The 17,294-nt window shown below is 35.8% G+C and overlaps 4 protein-coding genes across 12 annotated transcripts; 2 read left to right on the forward strand and 2 right to left on the reverse strand.

Moving 5' to 3' along the window:
* Positions 1–111: 111 nt before the first annotated feature.
* Positions 112–1,425, reverse strand: LOC118056270 (large ribosomal subunit protein eL36y). The gene is made up of 4 exons (XM_035068432.2): positions 1,369–1,425; positions 851–954; positions 443–642; positions 112–312 (listed from the first exon to the last, which is right to left on the reverse strand). Exons 2-4 carry the CDS (start codon positions 950–952, stop codon positions 282–284), a joined length of 333 nt encoding a protein of 110 aa, XP_034924323.1. The 5' UTR covers positions 953–954; positions 1,369–1,425; the 3' UTR covers positions 112–281.
* A 1,446-nt stretch (positions 1,426–2,871) lies between these two features.
* Positions 2,872–7,318, forward strand: LOC118056274 (uncharacterized). 3 transcript variants are annotated; one of them, XM_035068442.2, is made up of 6 exons: positions 2,872–3,351; positions 3,906–4,728; positions 5,257–5,315; positions 5,685–5,813; positions 5,916–6,051; positions 6,710–7,318. In XM_035068442.2, exons 2-6 carry the CDS (start codon positions 4,024–4,026, stop codon positions 7,022–7,024), a joined length of 1,344 nt encoding a protein of 447 aa, XP_034924333.1. In that variant the 5' UTR covers positions 2,872–3,351; positions 3,906–4,023; the 3' UTR covers positions 7,025–7,318. The 3 variants fall into 3 exon arrangements, with proteins under 3 accessions (XP_034924333.1, XP_034924335.1, XP_034924334.1); XM_035068444.2 differs by having other exon boundaries at positions 2,872–3,306; XM_035068443.2 differs by having other exon boundaries at positions 2,872–3,230.
* An 860-nt stretch (positions 7,319–8,178) lies between these two features.
* LOC118056272 (kinesin-like protein KIN-10C) lies at positions 8,179–13,554 on the forward strand. Of its 7 annotated transcripts, none has more exons than XM_035068433.2 (21): positions 8,179–8,769; positions 8,912–9,092; positions 9,188–9,391; positions 9,510–9,699; positions 9,805–10,013; positions 10,101–10,345; positions 10,432–10,471; positions 10,987–11,049; positions 11,144–11,191; positions 11,285–11,332; positions 11,418–11,474; positions 11,590–11,646; positions 11,761–11,817; positions 11,904–11,957; positions 12,102–12,162; positions 12,242–12,525; positions 12,611–12,657; positions 12,954–12,975; positions 13,063–13,131; positions 13,230–13,268; positions 13,393–13,554. In XM_035068433.2, the coding sequence occupies exons 1-21, from the start codon at positions 8,582–8,584 to the stop codon at positions 13,435–13,437; spliced, it is 2,208 nt and encodes a 735-aa protein (XP_034924324.1). In that variant the 5' UTR covers positions 8,179–8,581; the 3' UTR covers positions 13,438–13,554. The 7 variants fall into 7 exon arrangements, with proteins under 7 accessions (XP_034924324.1, XP_034924326.1, XP_034924327.1 ...); XM_035068435.2 differs by having other exon boundaries at positions 11,144–11,188; XM_035068436.2 differs by having other exon boundaries at positions 10,999–11,049.
* Positions 13,555–13,643: 89 nt separating this feature from the next.
* LOC118056273 (uncharacterized protein At3g49055) lies at positions 13,644–16,414 on the reverse strand. Its single transcript, XM_035068440.2, has 5 exons — positions 15,310–16,414; positions 15,015–15,091; positions 14,660–14,771; positions 14,443–14,559; positions 13,644–14,256 (listed from the first exon to the last, which is right to left on the reverse strand). The coding sequence occupies exons 1-5, from the start codon at positions 16,309–16,311 to the stop codon at positions 13,900–13,902; spliced, it is 1,665 nt and encodes a 554-aa protein (XP_034924331.1). The 5' UTR covers positions 16,312–16,414; the 3' UTR covers positions 13,644–13,899.
* Between the last annotated feature and the right edge of the window lie 880 nt (positions 16,415–17,294).

Consider the following 17,294-nt stretch of genomic DNA (forward strand, 5'->3'; position numbering starts at 1 on the left):
CACAAACCAAATCAATGATGCATGCTTTTGTAATCTTATCTCTCATAGTCCTAATAATATATGTTTCAAAAAGGAACCAAGTTAATTTCCAAAATCACCCATGCAAATAGCTGCAGTTAATTTGAACATATTCTGATCATCAAGGAGGCACACAACATTTAGTTCTGGATAAAAAAACAACAGAATTTGCTGAAAATTAAAATAAACAAGTTACTGAGCATTGCTACTAAACAAATCCGTTCCTCTAACTAGCATCTAATAGCAAGAGACTTCAAATCAAATCACTTCTTCTTCTCACCACCCCCAGCAGACCTGCAAGAAACATTACCACAGAAGGCAATAAGAAATCATTACATAGCATAAAAGCACGTTTTTTTTTGCAAATCAATCAAACACATCAGGTAAAACAAGGAAAGGAAAACAGGATATCCTAGAAATATACCTCATCTTGCGGAGAACATTGGACATCTCCTCACGCTTCTTCTTAGCTCTTTTGTGTGTCCCAAGCTTTCTTTTAGCCACCTTCAAAGCACGTTTGTCCTTGCCAACCTTGAGAAGCTCAGTGATCCTCTTCTCATATGGTGCAAAGCCAGCAACTTCCCTGATCAAACTCCTGACAAAGAGAACCCTTTTGCTAGATTTCTGCACTCAACTCATACATGGGAAAGAGACCACATCATATCCATAATTTATTATACAAAAAAAAAAAGTCTTATTGAACAAATTGTTTATCTAAAGTGGCCTAAAATGTCCAAAGATAAATCTAGGGAAGAATAGCAATGTAGTCCCTAAAGCGAAAAGAAGTTCAGAGTTAGTAACCATGAAACTTGCTTGATAAGAAGTTACATACCCCTTTGCGATCAGAAGGACGTGGAGCTAAATCCTTCTTAGTAACTACGTGCCCCTTGTTCAAACCCACAAAGAGACCGGTATTCGGCTGTTTTGGAGCCATTGCTGAAACAGAAAAGATCGATCATTTCAGCACACAATCAAACCAACATCCCAAAGTTGAATGAATCAGGTTCAAGCCATTCCAAATCCAAGTATTGAATCACACTAAAGTTTAGCGCATTTTACTCTAGCTACATTCTAACCTATCCAGCACAAAACAAAGGACATCAAAGCCTCAATACCACAAATCATAAGAATGCATAAAAGGGAAAACCAAGGTCAAGTATATTTACAATCGAATCAGCAAACTAATAAATAATAAAGAAAAAGGCATATTAGCTTCATGTGAAAAAAAGCACGGGAAATCACAGCACAGACGGATTAAGCGATCTAAATTTTCCATTTTTTTATTTCCTGACAACCTAAAACAAGAGAAAGAAATGAAATTACAACCCTAGTTTGGATTTGTGATAGTACCTGTCAGATTAGTAGCAGCGGCAAGTATGAGAAGCAGCAGAAAAATTAGGGTTTTATATACAATTATAGTTTATAGAGAGAGCTGAGGGGTAATTTAGTATTTCAATTTATTAGTAAAAGGGCTTTCGTTTCCTTTATAAACGGGCTCTTCTGAAGCAAAATTCTTAACCCAGCCCATTTAGAAGCTAACAGTAACCGCCGATTTTTATTTTTTTAAAATAAAAAAAATACTTAAATTGAGAATTTTCGAAAACGCAGTGAAGCTGGGCTATAGTTTTAGATTTTGATATTATGATAGCTATTATAGTTATAATTTTAAAAAATTTATTTTATAAAATGTAATTTTTATTAAGGTTGATTTAATATTTATATATATTTAGTTAAAATTATGGTTGAAATTAAAGTTGAATATAAAATAATTTAATGTGTTTGTTTAATAATACTTTTGAAATTGAGGTTATAAAATAATTTTAAAAAATATATATTAATATTGATGGTTTTTAATTTAAATATTGTAGATTTAACTATTGTTATTATATTATAAAATAAATAATACTTTATACAAAATATTTTTCATTGTTTCATTAAACCATCTATAATTCCATTACGAACAAAATTCATCCGATAAAAAGTACAGTTTTTATAATTTTTTGAGCATGCAATAAAATTAGATAAAATATTATCATGAATAAAATTGATATTACAGTGCAAATGAATTTAATTCACTTTACACTAGTTTTTCAAAAAATAAATATTATTCACATGACAGTGTGAATGAATTTAATTCACTCTAAGTTTTTTTTTAAAAAAAAAACTATATAAAAATTAAATATACTAGAAAAAAAATTGTTTATTCTAAATTTCACTTACACTATTCATTGTTTTAAATGATCATTACAATTCATTCACATTGTTCACTTATATTGTTCACGTGAATGTGAACAATGCAAGTGAATTGCAGTGATCATTAAAACACTAAACATTAAAAAAAAAAAAAAATAGTTTGGAGCTGCTTTGACAAATTTTATATTTTTGAACGTGATTTGTACCAAGTACCACTGAAAATAAATTGTGTTTCTAATATAATTAAATATTTATTTTGTTGTGATTGTTTCACACGGAAACAAATGTATTCTTAACTTTTAAGGTAATGGACACGTTTGAGGTTAGTCCGTTAACCCTTCTTTACCGTCCAATGAGATTATAATTCTTTCATTCTTCTAAGGGTTAAACTTTCGTATATACACACACCCCTTTACATTACGAGTTTATTTGAAATTATTTTTTAAAGTATTTTTTTATAAAATAATATATGTTTTTATATTTTCTTAACAACAAAATAAAAGAATATTAAAAAGGTATTAATTTAAATTTTTTTTCAAAAATATAATTTAAATATTTTTAAAAATATAATCCAACCTCACTCCTAAACTGTTCTCATAGGATATTTATACTTGTTAGCTTTTAAATATTAATTTGTAAAAAGAGTACGTATCTTTGTAGATGAAGAATCATTGGCTTCTAACTCCACTCAAACTCCAATGACAATGAGAACAGAACTCCATTCTCCCCCTCATCTGCTTGTTGATGTCCATGTCCTGTCCTCCCATTCCTATATATATATGAAGGAGTAGAAATTATTAAGCCTGTTGCAGTTTGAACAACTCTAATCTCCCTTTGACTTGCAGTTGCAACTGGGCTGTAACACTTATGTCTTTTCTGTTTCTTTTTTCTTTTCAATTCCAATTAATACAACTCAGCAATACCATTACCACCAACAAGTCTACAGAATTATACATTTCAATCTCTCTCACCAAGAAGGAGGAGGAGGAGGAGGAGAAAGCTGTCCTCTTCTTAGCAGTGTAAGAAAGCGCATGCTTCAAATTATTTGGATGGATGGAATGGAATCTTTTCTGTGTTTTCCATGGATGTTGCCCTGTAAAGTTTTCATCTTTCACCTGCTCAACTAAACTCTGCTCAAGGGTATCTCTTACTTTTGTCGTGTTTTCTCTTCATTTTAATTTTACGAGTATCAAAAGCTTTGACCTCGAACCTTAGTAGTGGAGAGTCTGGAGACCCAGATCAATTTTTTTTTTTTTTCAAATAGTCATCTTCTGGGTTCTCCATTAAATTGTAAAGTTTCAAGCTTTGGCGAGTGGTGTTTCCACTCCTGTACATATTCTTTACTGATCAAGTTTCTCTCGTTATTTGTATTGCGTTCTAGAATTTCCATTGCTGCCACTCTATTCTTATTTGATTTGACAATTGAAATCCTGTGCCATTTTGTTATTGGAAGGAAGCTTCTGGTGTGTGATTCTGTTTCTACTGCTCATAATATTTTGTATGTGATGTGAACTTGGTCTTTCTGCCACTCATCTTACTTTGTTTATAGCCGTAGCACATTTTCTAGGAATGGAAAATTCAGCATTTTCAATTCTCTTTGAAATCTCTCCTCACGTTTTGAATCGATTTCTAATATCTAATACGTGTCTTAAAGCACTCAAACTGGTGCTCAATTGAATTCTCTCATCTTGCAGTGAGGCACATTTCGAATCATCCATCTACCTGATATTATTTCCCGAGGTTCTTTTTGGCAATATCCTGCTAAATCCACGCCTCTTGATCTATGTTAGTGTGATTAGACTCTAGGCACCAATGTCAATCTTATGTGGCGGACCTCTGCTTGAGGGTGTGTGTTGTCTAGCTTGTGCTCGCTGGGCGTGGAAACGATGTCTCCACACTGCAGGTCATGACAGTGAAACTTGGGGTCTTGCAACTGCTGAAGAATTTGAGCCGGTTCCTCGCCTTTGCCGCTATATACTAGCTGTTTATGAAGATGATCCTCAACACCCTCTCTGGGAACCTCCTGGAGGGTACGGAATAAACCCAGATTGGTTAATCCTAAGAAGAACGTATGAAGATAATCATGGAAGGGCGCCACCATATATACTGTATCTTGATCATGACCATGCTGATATAGTTCTAGCCATTAAGGGCCTTAAGTTTTCAAAGGAGAGTGACTATGCTGTACTTTTGGATAATAAGCTAGGGAAAAGGAAAATTGATGGTGGGTACGTCCACAATGGGCTATTGAAGGCTGCTGGTTGGTTTTTGGATGTGGAGTGTGACATTTTGAAGGAATTAGTGGAGAAGTATCCAAATTACACACTGACTTTTACAGGTCATTCTCTAGGGTCTGGTGTAGCAGCAATGCTGACACTATTGGTAGTGCTACATCGTGATAAATTGGGAAACATTGACAGAAGGAGGATCAGATGCTACGCGGTTGCACCTGCAAGATGTATGTCACTTAATTTGGCTGTCAGATATGCAGATGTTATCAATTCTGTAGTGCTTCAGGCAAGTTTTTATCCATTTCATATACATGGAAAACAATCTGAAGATAGGCATCTAAAGAAACCTTAACAAAACTTTGCCCTCCTTTTGCATTGCCAAAACCCTTCATTATCAATCTGTGATATTACTGTGCACCTTTCTTTCTATGAAAATATTCTCTTTGCTGTAGCTTCTTATTATTTCATATTTGATCAATATGAAAAATGTTATTCACAGGGAAACCCCAGTATTGGTGCCCCTTGATTTGAAGCTTTTATTTCCTTGTTTTTGGTAAGAGAATAAAATATTTAATAGGTGGCAAGGCCATGAACTGCTGCTGCAAAATGACTTGAGTTTTATTGCAATGAAGGGGTTGAAATATTTCATTCACATAACATTTTTTTTTGCGTTAAAACTTTAAGTCTATCCATGAGTTACTGTTTGGAGAGCATTGGTACTCATGGATATACTTGCCTCTGCTTGTCAAGGGTATTTTATCTGAAGAACCACTGATGAAGTTGCTAAATGTCGTGAATTATTTCACTGAACCAGGATGATTTCTTACCACGGATAGCCACGCCTTTGGAAGACATTTTCAAGTATCTTTTCTGGTACAGATCATGTTTTTCAATTACATTTTGTTTCATTAAAGTTTTTGCTAATCTTGTTGAAAAGCTAGACCATATCTGCACCAAACACTTGCAATGCTCTCTATTTCCTCTGTAATGTTTGATTGTGGTTCCACAGGACTGAATTAACTAATGGAAGGTTAACAAAAGGGAGGCTTGTAGAACTAAGTGCTTGAACTTATATTAGCAAAAGGCAATTGTTAACTAAGAATGTAGTTAGGTGATGGCATTGATTATTTGATAGTCTAAAGACTATGAAACTTCCCCTTTCCTTTTTTCTTATTTTTAATCGTGTAATATCCAATATTATTCCAACTCACTGATTCTGCTAGTTTTCTTTTTCTTCAACAGTTTGCCCTGCCTACTATGTTTGAGGTGCATGAGGGATACATGTATACTGGATGAGAAAGTGATCAAAGACCCAAGGAGACTGTATGCACCTGGTCGCCTCTATCACATTGTCGAAAGAAAGACTAACAGGTATTACTTACATCGTGTGCACTGTTCATGTGCTTTGTTGCATTGACCCGTTTTTAGATCCAGTAGATATTGACATCTTTGAGTTTTTGACAATGGTTGCAGATCGGGAAGATTCCCCCCAGTTGTGAGGACAGCAGTGCCAGTAGATGGGCGTTTTGAGCATATAGTTCTTTCTTGTAATGCTACTTCTGATCATTCAATCATTTGGATAGAAAGAGAAGCCCAGAGGGCTATGGATGTAAGTTTTCAATTTCTTGGTATTAAACTTATCCTTTTCTGGTTCATGCCAAGTTTCAAGGCAATAGTTGTTGTTGTTGTTGTTGTTTTGCTTGCATGTTGGTTGTTGAGAGGATCCGTTTGCTGGTCTGAAAGTGGCAAACTTTTGTTAGTCAGAAACAAGATGCCAAAATCCTGGACTATCTAGTTCACACTTTTCTCCTCTGCAAGTTTGTTGTGAGGGTGAGGGGATGAATGCTTGGACTTCAATAGCCTATCTTCCGTAACTTGATCTTCATGTCCGTATGTTGCAAGTTCAGTGATATGTAAATCTACAGCAATCAAACTGAAATGAACGAGGTTCAATCATTTGAAGTTGCACAACGGGTTTTTTTAATGATCTACTGAATTCACTCAAGTGCTGACAAAAACTATATGGGTTTTTAATGCACTTTAGCTGGTTTGGCTAGAACTTAGAAGGCACGATATCTTGGTCATGTCATTTTCCTGAGTGCAAATCATTGATAGCTTGAGATAAGGGATGCGAGTTGGTATGGGTATTTTCTTGTTGCTATTTATACGAGTTGCAGCCGCACCATGTGCTCAAGTTTCCTTCAAGTTTGGTTTAAAGAAATTGCTTTCATCTTGACTTTGGCATCCTGCTCTCCTTGGTCACTCAGGTAATGTTAGAGAAAGATGATATCATGGAGATCCCAGCAAAGCAAAGGATGGAACGACAGGAGACTCTGGCCCGAGAACATAAAGAGGAGCACAGGGCTGCGCTACAAAGAGCTGTTACACTCGAAGTTCCCCATGCCTATTCATCTTCCAAGTATGGAACTTTCAATGAGGTGGCGGATTCGCACAGATGGAGTGGGGAATCTTCTCTTGGCTCTTCGAAGACAAGAGAGAACTGGGATGAATTGATTGAACGCCTTTTTGAAAAAGATGAATCTGGTCACATGGTTCTCAAGAAATCACAAAGGGATGATTGATCATTATTTTCAACTTGAAAAAAAAAATGAAAAAGAGAGAGGAGGGGTTATGTTTGCGGAAAGAGACACTAGTCCATTATTCAAAGGATTATAGGTGAAAAATATAAATAGTTAATGCTAAGATGATGTTATTGGCGGCAACCACGGATGCACTTCTGATGAGGTATTAATTATTGTAAGACATTAATGGTTTTCCGAAGACTAAAATTGTGTAAATAGTAATGAATCTGATTTCATTTGTACTAAAAAAATTCTATTGTTTAAGAGATTTGTAGCTACTGTTACACCAGAAAAGGGGCAAAGATTTTTTAAGGCAGCAACCACCGATGAAAATTGTTCGAGCTGAGCTGCTCTCATAGAATGCCAAAAGAACCCTGTATATATGGTTGGTTCCCCTGATTACTACGGGACATGCAGGAAGAGTTGTAATGCATGCTGAAAGGCAAGCTCGAACCTTTCTTGTTCATTAACTTGGAGCTAATATTTTGTAGTTTCTGCTGATAAACCTTCAGCAGTTTTGAAAAGGATTTTTTTAAAAAAGAATATAGTAGAATCATTGATTTATTCAAATCAAGAAACTCTTCATAGATATTGTCTCTACAGTGAAGAGTTCTTCAGTCTCCAAAACTCAATGGAGCTCGTATCGTCTTGTGGACCTCGTAAGTTATGACCTATCTGACTCTGCAATGAATTGTATAACTCTGCTGTGGATGGGAAGTGGCTGTTTAAAATTTAAATGGCCTGCATGAGATGCCGGTTGTTATATTCATCATTGCACAGACTGATAGACAGCAAAGAAATTCCAGGATTTTAGAAGATTGGCCCAAAATGCATTTAAAAGAAAATGGAGGCGTGGAGCAAGAGGGTCACCGTGAAAATCCAAGAAGAAGCTTCTCCTTTTAAACCAGAAAGATCCGAAATTGCTCAAGCTGACATTGTTTGGGATTCCGGAGATGAGGTAGGAGGAGGAGGATTGTTGAGAGAAGAAGAAGACTTGAAGGCCTCAATCTGTGAGTGACACTCGAGTCAACCCCCTTTCCTTTGTTCAACGCCTCCACATCACACGGCGATATCACCTCCTTCACACGGCAATAAACTTCTTCCTTCCAATCCTTTATCGGTTTCTCCCTCTCTCTCTGTTCTTTTCCTTGGAAAAAGAACAGAGAGAGAGGGAATAACACGTGGCATCTAACATCTTTAGAAAAGAAGTTCAATATAGGGATACAAAACGCAGCGTTTAATCAAATTGAATTGTGCACTACGTACGGCTCTTTCTTTCTAGGGGAGGGGAGGGGAGGAGCGGCAGTGAAAGAAAAATCAAAATTTGAAAACAGAAAAACAGAAAAGAAACAGCAGAGCCCTTCCTTCTTTCAACGTCTCTCTTTCCTTCTTTCCTTTTTTATTATCATCAAATTAATCACTACAAAATATCTACCATTTCAATCTCCCTCTCTATATCTCTATCTACCAATTCAAACACACACTCTCTCTCTCTCTCTCTCTCAATCAACCAGGTAAGGAAGAAGAAGAAAAGGCAGAAGAAGAAGAAGAGTAAAGATGAGTGGCGTAGCAAGAAAGCAAAACCTCAACCTCAACCCCAAGGTTCGCGTCATTGCCAAAATCAGAGGTTCCTCACATCTTGACGGTCTTTCAACTTCTTGGTTTTCCGTTCACAATAACATACGTGACGGCATTTTTTCTCACTCTCTCACTTTTTCTCTTGGAGACCGACCAGTTGCTGCCAGGTTATTAATTATTTTATCTTTTTTCTAATTAATTTTTTTGTTAGGTTAGTAGCATTTGTGCCCTGTTTGGCTTTTTAGGTTGGATGGAAAACTCTAGATTAGGTATTCATTTTTTTTTGTTGATTTTCTGTTGTTGTTGTAGTGGTGGTGGTGGTGGTAGGAAGGAGGCTTATGTGGTGGATTATTGCTACGACCAAAACGAGAAAAATGATTTGGTTTTTGAAAGAGAAGTTAAGCCTTTTATTAATGAAGTTTTTGATGGCCGTAATGCCACGATTATTGCTTGTGGAGCAAGGGGCACTGGAAAATCCTACCTCTTTCAGGTCTTTTTCCTCGTTTTTTGTTATTATCATCAATTTTTTATTTATTTGCTGACATGTGAGAGTGAGAGTGAGAGGTGTTGTTTGATTTTCTCAAGGGTAAGGATGATGAACCGGGTCTGACAGTGTTGGCTGTGGATGAAATGCTTCGATTGGCTGCGGATAACGGGAAGTCCATTGCCGTTTCCTTTTATGAGGTTGATCAAGATCATCATGTCAACGACTTGTTGGATCCCAATCGACAACAAGTTTTTGTATTGAAGGATGCTCATGGAAAAACACAATTAAAAGGACTGTCTCAGGTGTGATAATGTTTATAAAGTAGCTATGGTTTGATTTTGGTCTGAGATGCTATTGATGATGGTCTCTGTGTTGCAATTGAATTGTTGTTTTATTTGTTTTCGATGTCTTTTGTTTCAGGTTCCGGTGACATCCATGTCTCAATTTCACAATTTCTATGGTGGTGGGACTAATCCACGTAAATCGATTCAGAAAGCAGTGACTGAACTTCCCAAGAGAAGTCATAAAGGGTTGATAGTATATGTATCGTCTCATGGTGGAGAAAAGTTGGACGTTTCTGTCAGCAAATTGAATTTTGTTGACTTGGCAGGTTAAAACCAAACTCTTTTTGTATGCATTTTCATTTTTTTATTTGGTTTTTTTGTTAAGAGTCTAAATCCTTGGTTGTCATCCTTGTCATTGTTGTTGTGTTTAGGTTATCAGGATGCTAGAAGGAAGAGTATTGATGGACAAAATTTGGTTGAGAGTACAAGGAATATTAATAAGTCCATTCATGCCATTCATAATGTTGTTTACTCTTTGAAAGCAAATGAAACTCATGTGCCATACCGGGAAAGTAAGATCACTACCATGTTGCAAGATTCACTTGGAGGGGCTGGCAGAATTTTGATGGTCACTTGCTTAGTGAGTTTTGGCTTGTTCAATTTCATGATAGTTTTTTAAGTCATAGTTTTTGTTTTCAGTTGTTCTATTTCTCACCCCTGAATGCAGAACCCATCTTTTTGCCAAGAATCTATTTACATGGTGAAATTAGCATCTCGTTCTTGTCAAGGAACTACTTGGGCTATCACAGACTCCACAAAGAAAGCCAGCAGCTCAGCAAGACCAATGGTGCCTTCTTCACATAATAGCCGGATGCTTGGTAGTGTTTCCACTTCTTTGAAGAAACAAACTGTGTCTCGAGGGCACATTTCTGGAAAAAAAGCACACTCTTCAACTTCCACACTGAAAGCTAGGTATTTTCTATCATACCTTGTCAAATGAAATTACAAGGCATTTTGTTCTCCAACCGTTTCCAATTGATTTTTTTTTCTACTTGAAGGAAACTGTTTGATGAGTCAAGTGATTTGATATCTCAGAAGGTACTTGGTTTCTTACTACTTTGTTCCTAGTATCCACTAAACAGTTTTCTTACTGCGTCAAGAAAAAGAAGAAGAAACAATGATAAAGGAAACAAAAGAAAATCATACATACAAGTAAAATCTTTAGGTAATTGAAAGAAAACACCTAGGCTAATCTATTTAGTTCATGTATTGCGTCGTGGGAGTTTGTTTTTGAAAAGTGTTTATGCCATGGGAAGAAGACATACATTTCCTTGTACTGTTGTTGTAAAGCTAAAATGAATGGCTATGTTATATAAGAAATAAACAATGTTTCAATAGTCAGTGCAGGACTCTGAAGGGTATTTCTAGCTTTACCTAGAATAGAATAATCTTCTGAGTTCATGTATTAGGATGTGAGACTTTGTTTGGAAAAGTTTTTGTATGAGGGGAAGTAAATTTACATCCCTGGAGCACTTGTTGTATAGCTAAAATGAATGAATGATCTGTTATACAAGAAATTAAATACAGTTCTGACTTTTGATAAGCCTCTCTAGATTACTGTGCAGCTAAGTTCCTCAAACAATGTTCCAACAGTTGAATCTGTAATGCATGAAGAGGTATGGTTTATCTAGATTTTCCCTGTTATTATCTATCAAAGGAATGCATTTGGTATTTTCATGACAGTTGCTGATAAAGCTTCATTTTGTACAGGAGCAGCTCACTTCAAATGTTGCCAAAGAAGCATCATCTTTGGAAGTAGTAATGTTTTCCCTCAACTGCTTTTAGTTATCTTCACGTCTTTTTTAGATTATAATATCTTGCAAATGTCTGAGCGATTAATATCTGATACAGGAAGCTGTATCATTGTTCGCTCATGAGGATTCAAACTCTGTTTCTGTGGTGGGTACAGGCAATGAACATCAAAATTTTACAGTTAATGTTGTTTATAAAAAATACAGATCTAAAAGTTTCATTACCTTCTCAGGATGTTTCTCCTGTAGCAGCAGTTTCTAGTACTTGTGAAACTACAATACTTGATAAGGTAAATAGCTACTTACTTGATGAACCTTAATCTTTGCTGTAAAATTAAATGTTAATTTTACAGTTAATGTTGTTTATAAAAAAATACAAATCTAAAAGTTTCAATACCTTCTCAGGAAGTTTCTCCTGTAGCAGCAGTTTCTAGTACTTGTGAAACTACAATACTTGATAAGGTAATTAGCTACTTATTTGATGAGCCCTAATCTTTGCTGTAAAATTAACTGTTAGTCTTACAGTTAATGTTGTTTAGAAAAAATACAAATCTAAAAGGTTCAATACCTTCTCAGGAAGTTTCTCCTGTAGCAGCAGTTTCTATTACTTGTGAAGCTACAATACTTGATAAGGTAATTATCTACTTACTTGATGAGCCCTAATCTTTGTTGTTTATAATGTTTAGAAAAATACAAGTATAATTCCAATTCTTTCTCAGGAAGCTTCTCCACCAGCTATTTCTAGTACTTGTGAAATTACAGTACTTGATAAGGTAATTAGCTACTTACTTAATGAGCCTTAGACATGGAAAAAACCACAATTGTTTATGGTTCCTTGTTTGTGATCTAGATGCTTTTTAAAACTCCTAGTTAATAGTATTAGATCTTTCATGGTATGTTATGATCTACTCATGCAGACTGACAAGGACCAAAACAAAACTGCGCTTTACACTGGAGAGTTATCTATGTTCGATGAAGGTATAAAATAAAATACACGATACTAATGATTCAATAGACAATAATGCCGTTCTCTTGTGTAATCTTCTTATTTTACCAGGTACAAAAATAGACAAGGAAAACAACAGTTCAATTGTCAATCTAGGTGGATCGCCACCCATTAGCGCACAATTGCAAGAATTATCAAATAGTTTGAAGTTACTATGTTCCTCAACCCCATCGTGCATAGATATAACTCCAAAAAATGATGCATTTCATAATCAAACTTCAACTGATATTGGGGAACCAGCAACTCCCAGCTCAAGTATGAGAGTAACTAATAGGGAAATTACAAGCTTTTGTAGTCCATGGGAAAAATTCAATGCCCGCAGCACTGGGATGAAGGTTAAATCTACTTTCTCTTTCCTTTATCTCCTCTTTTCAAATGCTTATCTGCAATTGCTAACATCAACCTTTTGTTCTGTTGTAGAACTCACTTGTTCAAGATTATCTTAGATTGTTGAACACAGCTGACAAGTAAGTACACTCTGTCAATTTTGATTATGCTTCCTGTACTACTTTTAATTCTTGTTTGCTTCTGTTTAGGTACTTAAACTATAATCTGACTTCTATTTTGATAGAAATTTCACGATATATACATATTGTGAAAGCTGCCAAGCTGTTTCTTTATTGTGACATAACACTCGCAGCTACCATAACTGAGATTTTATAGTAATTATTCATAGTTGATTATGCAACATTAATACCTGTGTATTACTGTTTTCTATCTTCACCTAACAAACTAAACCTGGTACTCTCTTCTTTGTTAACAGGGAAGAATTGAGGAAATTGAAGGTGATTAGCGTTTCTAATTTTGTAAATATCAATGTGTGCTGTCTTATTGCTGGCATGTGATATGAATTAGAGTGATGCTTCATGCAGGGTATTGGAGAAAAGAGAGCTACTTACATCCTTGAACTTCGAGAAGATTGTCCAGAGCCTTTTAAGAATGTAAGCATTTTTGGAAAAGCTTTTCACATGGTGTTATTGTCTTTTTATTTCATTTGTAGTTTAGTTAATGATTGTTAAGAATCATTATCGGTCAACAGCTTGATGATTTGAAAGACATCGGACTCTCAGCCAAGCAGGTTCTCTCTTTAATTCCTATAGAACTGTCTTCATATCGACTTTTCAAAATCTGTCTGTCAAATACGTTCACTAAAAAACCAAATGCAATTTATGTTTATTATTAATATTTTGTTTGAAGTGCAGGTAACAAGATGGCTTAAAAAGGAAGTTGGGGGACTCTTTGATTAGCATGGCAGCTATGATTAATATGTTGGTTTGGAAGATAATTTACTTTGGGAGACCGGAAGTTGCTTTGAAACTTAATTAGAATTGATTGTAAAGTGGTTACTAAATATATATATAAATTTAGCATGCATTATTATTCATCGTTTTGAATTTTAATCTGCTACTGTATTGTTTTTTCAAATTTAATGTAAAAAGCGACACAATTGAAATGAGATAAAAATTTGAAGAACAGGTTTATTTACTCGAGAGGTACAAGATAGATTGTGTTTCTGTTTAAAAAATGGAGGGACATGACAATTAGGGATGACAAGTAACAGAGAGGCCTTGAAGGAAAGAGGAAAAAATGAAAAATTCTTTGAATACAAGAAATCATGAGAAGGAGAGTGGAGGGATGTAAACAAAACACAATTTCCTAGCGTCACCATGCAGGTGGTATAACACTTATCAGGCTCACGAGAATGCTTGTCAGACATTGTGATGAAGCAAGGCTTGCATTTCTGGCAGCATTCGTCGTCTCGCATTCTGAACTCTATTATTTGCAGTGCTAGCTGTGGCCGCTTTGATGGCCCGCCATGGCCAACATATATGCCTGACCTTATTGCATCTCCGCTCTTTGCTCTCTGCTTCTTCTACTTGCCTTGTTAGCTCCTCAATTCGCTGACGAAGTCCTGAAGCCCTGCTATCAGCTAGCTGCAGAGACCTCTCTGCTGCTGCCTGGGCAGCCATTGCAGCAACTGCTAGTTCATCTTTCAGCTTTAACTTGCCATTTGATATCTCTAAATTAGCCTTTGTTTTCTCCAGTTCTTGTTTCAAGATAACAACCTGATAACACTAACAATTTTAGCATTTGCCTTGAAAACAAAATGGAATTCAGCATCGGAAAACACTAACAACCTGATAACACTGACATTGGCCCCCTCAATCCCATCCCCCCCCCCCTCCCCCATCCCTTTTTTTTTAAAAAATAATTCTCTTAAAACCAGGCAATGTGGAAGTGATTTTGTTTACCAATTTTTCGCGTTCTTCGATTGCTTTTTTTGCAGCTTCCACTTCCAGCTCGCAAGCTTCTCTCCATCTCACAACTTCTGCCTCACTTTCTTTTATTTCTGTCAGGAGTTCCTCAACCTTTGCCGTGGAAGTAAAAAAGGAAACATAAGAATTGAAGTCAGCAAGGAAAGGAGCTTGCTTTATGAATGCATGCAATCTCAATCAAACCAATGATTACATTTTGAGCTTGCACCCTCTCTCTATTTTCCAACTCCTTTATGTACAGTGTGTTCTCTGCAATTTCTTTATCTTGTTTTTGCACAAGGCTTTGTAATCGCTCAGCATCTGACCTGACATGTAAAAACCAATTAGTAATCACAAGCAAGCAAGCAAAACCAAGCATCTTTTTTTTCATAGGAAGCATTCGGTGGTCTAAGAAAGATGCAGTCCCGTGGCTTCTCTTGTCTCCACCCAAGTTTCACACCATTTAGATCTTCCTCTCCTTTTCTTACTCTATTCTGAATAAAACCTAATGTGCAGTCACATTTATATGCAAAGAAATACGCGGGCATAGCAGTTAGAAACTAAAATACCTAGATTCTTCCAGAGATCTCCTTAGTTGACTGTTTTCGAGCCGTAAATTCTTCATTATTCTCTCCATAGTTGAGGCCTGTAAACGACATGTGCAGTGTCAGACCGTGTAAGGGTGTTTCCTTCTACGTATGTTAATGGACACAGCACAGGATATCTAGCATTCCCACTACCAGAAAACTGGACACAATTTTTTGCTAAAAGCTGCCATATTTTCCATTACAAATGAGATGGATCCATGTGAACATACAAGACTAATCTAAAATTTATCTTTGCAAATAATGGGATCAGACATACCAGACTGACAACCTCCTCTTCAAATTCACTGCTATCTGATTTAGAACTTGCAGCAGCAGAAGCATTAGTGGTATTGCTACCAGCTCCTGAACTTTCCATGGATTGTTCATTACTCCCACTTCCCATCATGAAACCAAATCCTACTCTCTGCAACCCGCGTTCTGCAAACTGCAACAAAGCCACCCTCTTCTGCTCGTTGTTCCCTTTCAGCTTATTCAAACTCCTCTCCACAGCCTCCTTCTCCACCAAAGCAACCCTTAACAAGCTATTGATGTCTCGGTTCTCCTCTGTCAAACTCACCACACTACTCTCCAATTCCCTTATTTCCTTCTTCTTCATCTCGTTGAACTCATTTACTTTTGATTCCGCCTCACCTGCCAGCCTTGCAATTGCCTTGAATTCCTCCCAGACCGACCTCAATTCATCATCTAGATCCAATTCTTCCCTGTTCTCTTCAGTATCAGATCTCTCAATTAAATATTCATCATGTACACACTCTGTTACTTTCACCAAAGATTCCTTCACAGGCCTTACTAAATCCATATTGATCTTCAACAAGAACCCATTCTTGTCCCTAGCCTCTTTTATCTCAAGCTCCAACTTATCATTCCTCTCTCTAAGAAATTCCATTTCTTTTTCTAGTTTTTCCATTGTCAGATATGCCTCATCAATCCTTTTAACAAGCCCATCTTCTTTTTCCTTGAAAGAGGCCTCGAGTTCTCTAACTTGGTCACGAAGAGAGTCTCTCTCGTGGGAAACTTCTTGGATAGCTAATTTGAGCTGGGTGTTGTTATCGAGCGCATCATCTCTTTGTTGCTGGAAAAGGAGGAGGTTTTCCTCCATCAAGGAGGATTTTCCTTGAATGGTATCAAAAGAGTGTTGGAGAGATTGAAGCTGAGAGAGGAGATCATGGTGGTCAGAGATAATAAAGTTGGCATTGGTTGGGGAATCAGCAAGGTCATTGATGTAGGGCTGAGGAGGGTTTTGTGAGGTGGTTTCCATGGTCCATTGATTGGATATATCTGTGTGTTGTGAGGAAGAAGAAAAGAAAGTTTGGTTAGAGGAAACTTGAAAACCTAACAGTCAAAGGAAGGCAAGAAGGTCAGGTGGTGGCAGTAGTCGTAGTATGACAGTTTGAGTATGGTGGGTTTTGGCGGGCAAGATGAAACTACCAAATACCAATACCATCCTTGCTTCGGCTGGTTGGGCTGAGCCTTTAAAATCTTAATGGTCACCGGAGATGAGATGAGACTACTAAACCCAGTTCATCATTTCGGTTTTGGATTCTGAATCAATTAAAAACTAAAGTTGGAATTTTTATTTGAATCATAATTCAAGATTTATTTTTATAAATAACTTTGGATTATAATAAATTAAAGTGACTTTTAAGCTAGAGTTATGTTTAATAAAAATAACTCAAAACAACATTTTTTAGAAAAGAAAATAGCAATATAAGTTAAACTTCAAAAATATTTATAATTTCTTTTCGGGTAAAAAATCCCAAAATAACTTAATTCAATTTATAAAAAAATATAATGCTAAAGACTTGTTTGTTTAGGTTACTAATGGTATATATTGAAAGGATACAACGTAATTGCAATATGTTACAAAATTACACAATCTAAGTTTATCTAAATTTAGTTAAAGTTATATATATATAAAAAAAAGATCATCAGTTTTTATTCGTAGCTTTCCAAAGATATCCATTTTCTTAGTATAAAATTATTGAATCTATTTTTAGAGGTTTAGTCCTTCTAAACTTATATTGTAGAATTAAATCTTAGAAAAAACTACCGTAATTTTTTGTTGTTTCTTTTGTATGGACTAATTCCATTTTAAATGTTTGTTAAAAGTCTAATAGCTTGATACTTTTATAGATGACATTATTTTGTTATTGTATCAATCATTATATTACATTATGGATTATAGAGTGATGATTTTGTCATTTTAAAAGAATTTTGACTATTCAAGAGCAATTTTATCAT

Source organism: Populus alba, chromosome 15 (assembly GCF_005239225.2).
Source record: "Populus alba chromosome 15, ASM523922v2, whole genome shotgun sequence".
Taxonomy (NCBI): domain Eukaryota; kingdom Viridiplantae; phylum Streptophyta; class Magnoliopsida; order Malpighiales; family Salicaceae; genus Populus; species Populus alba.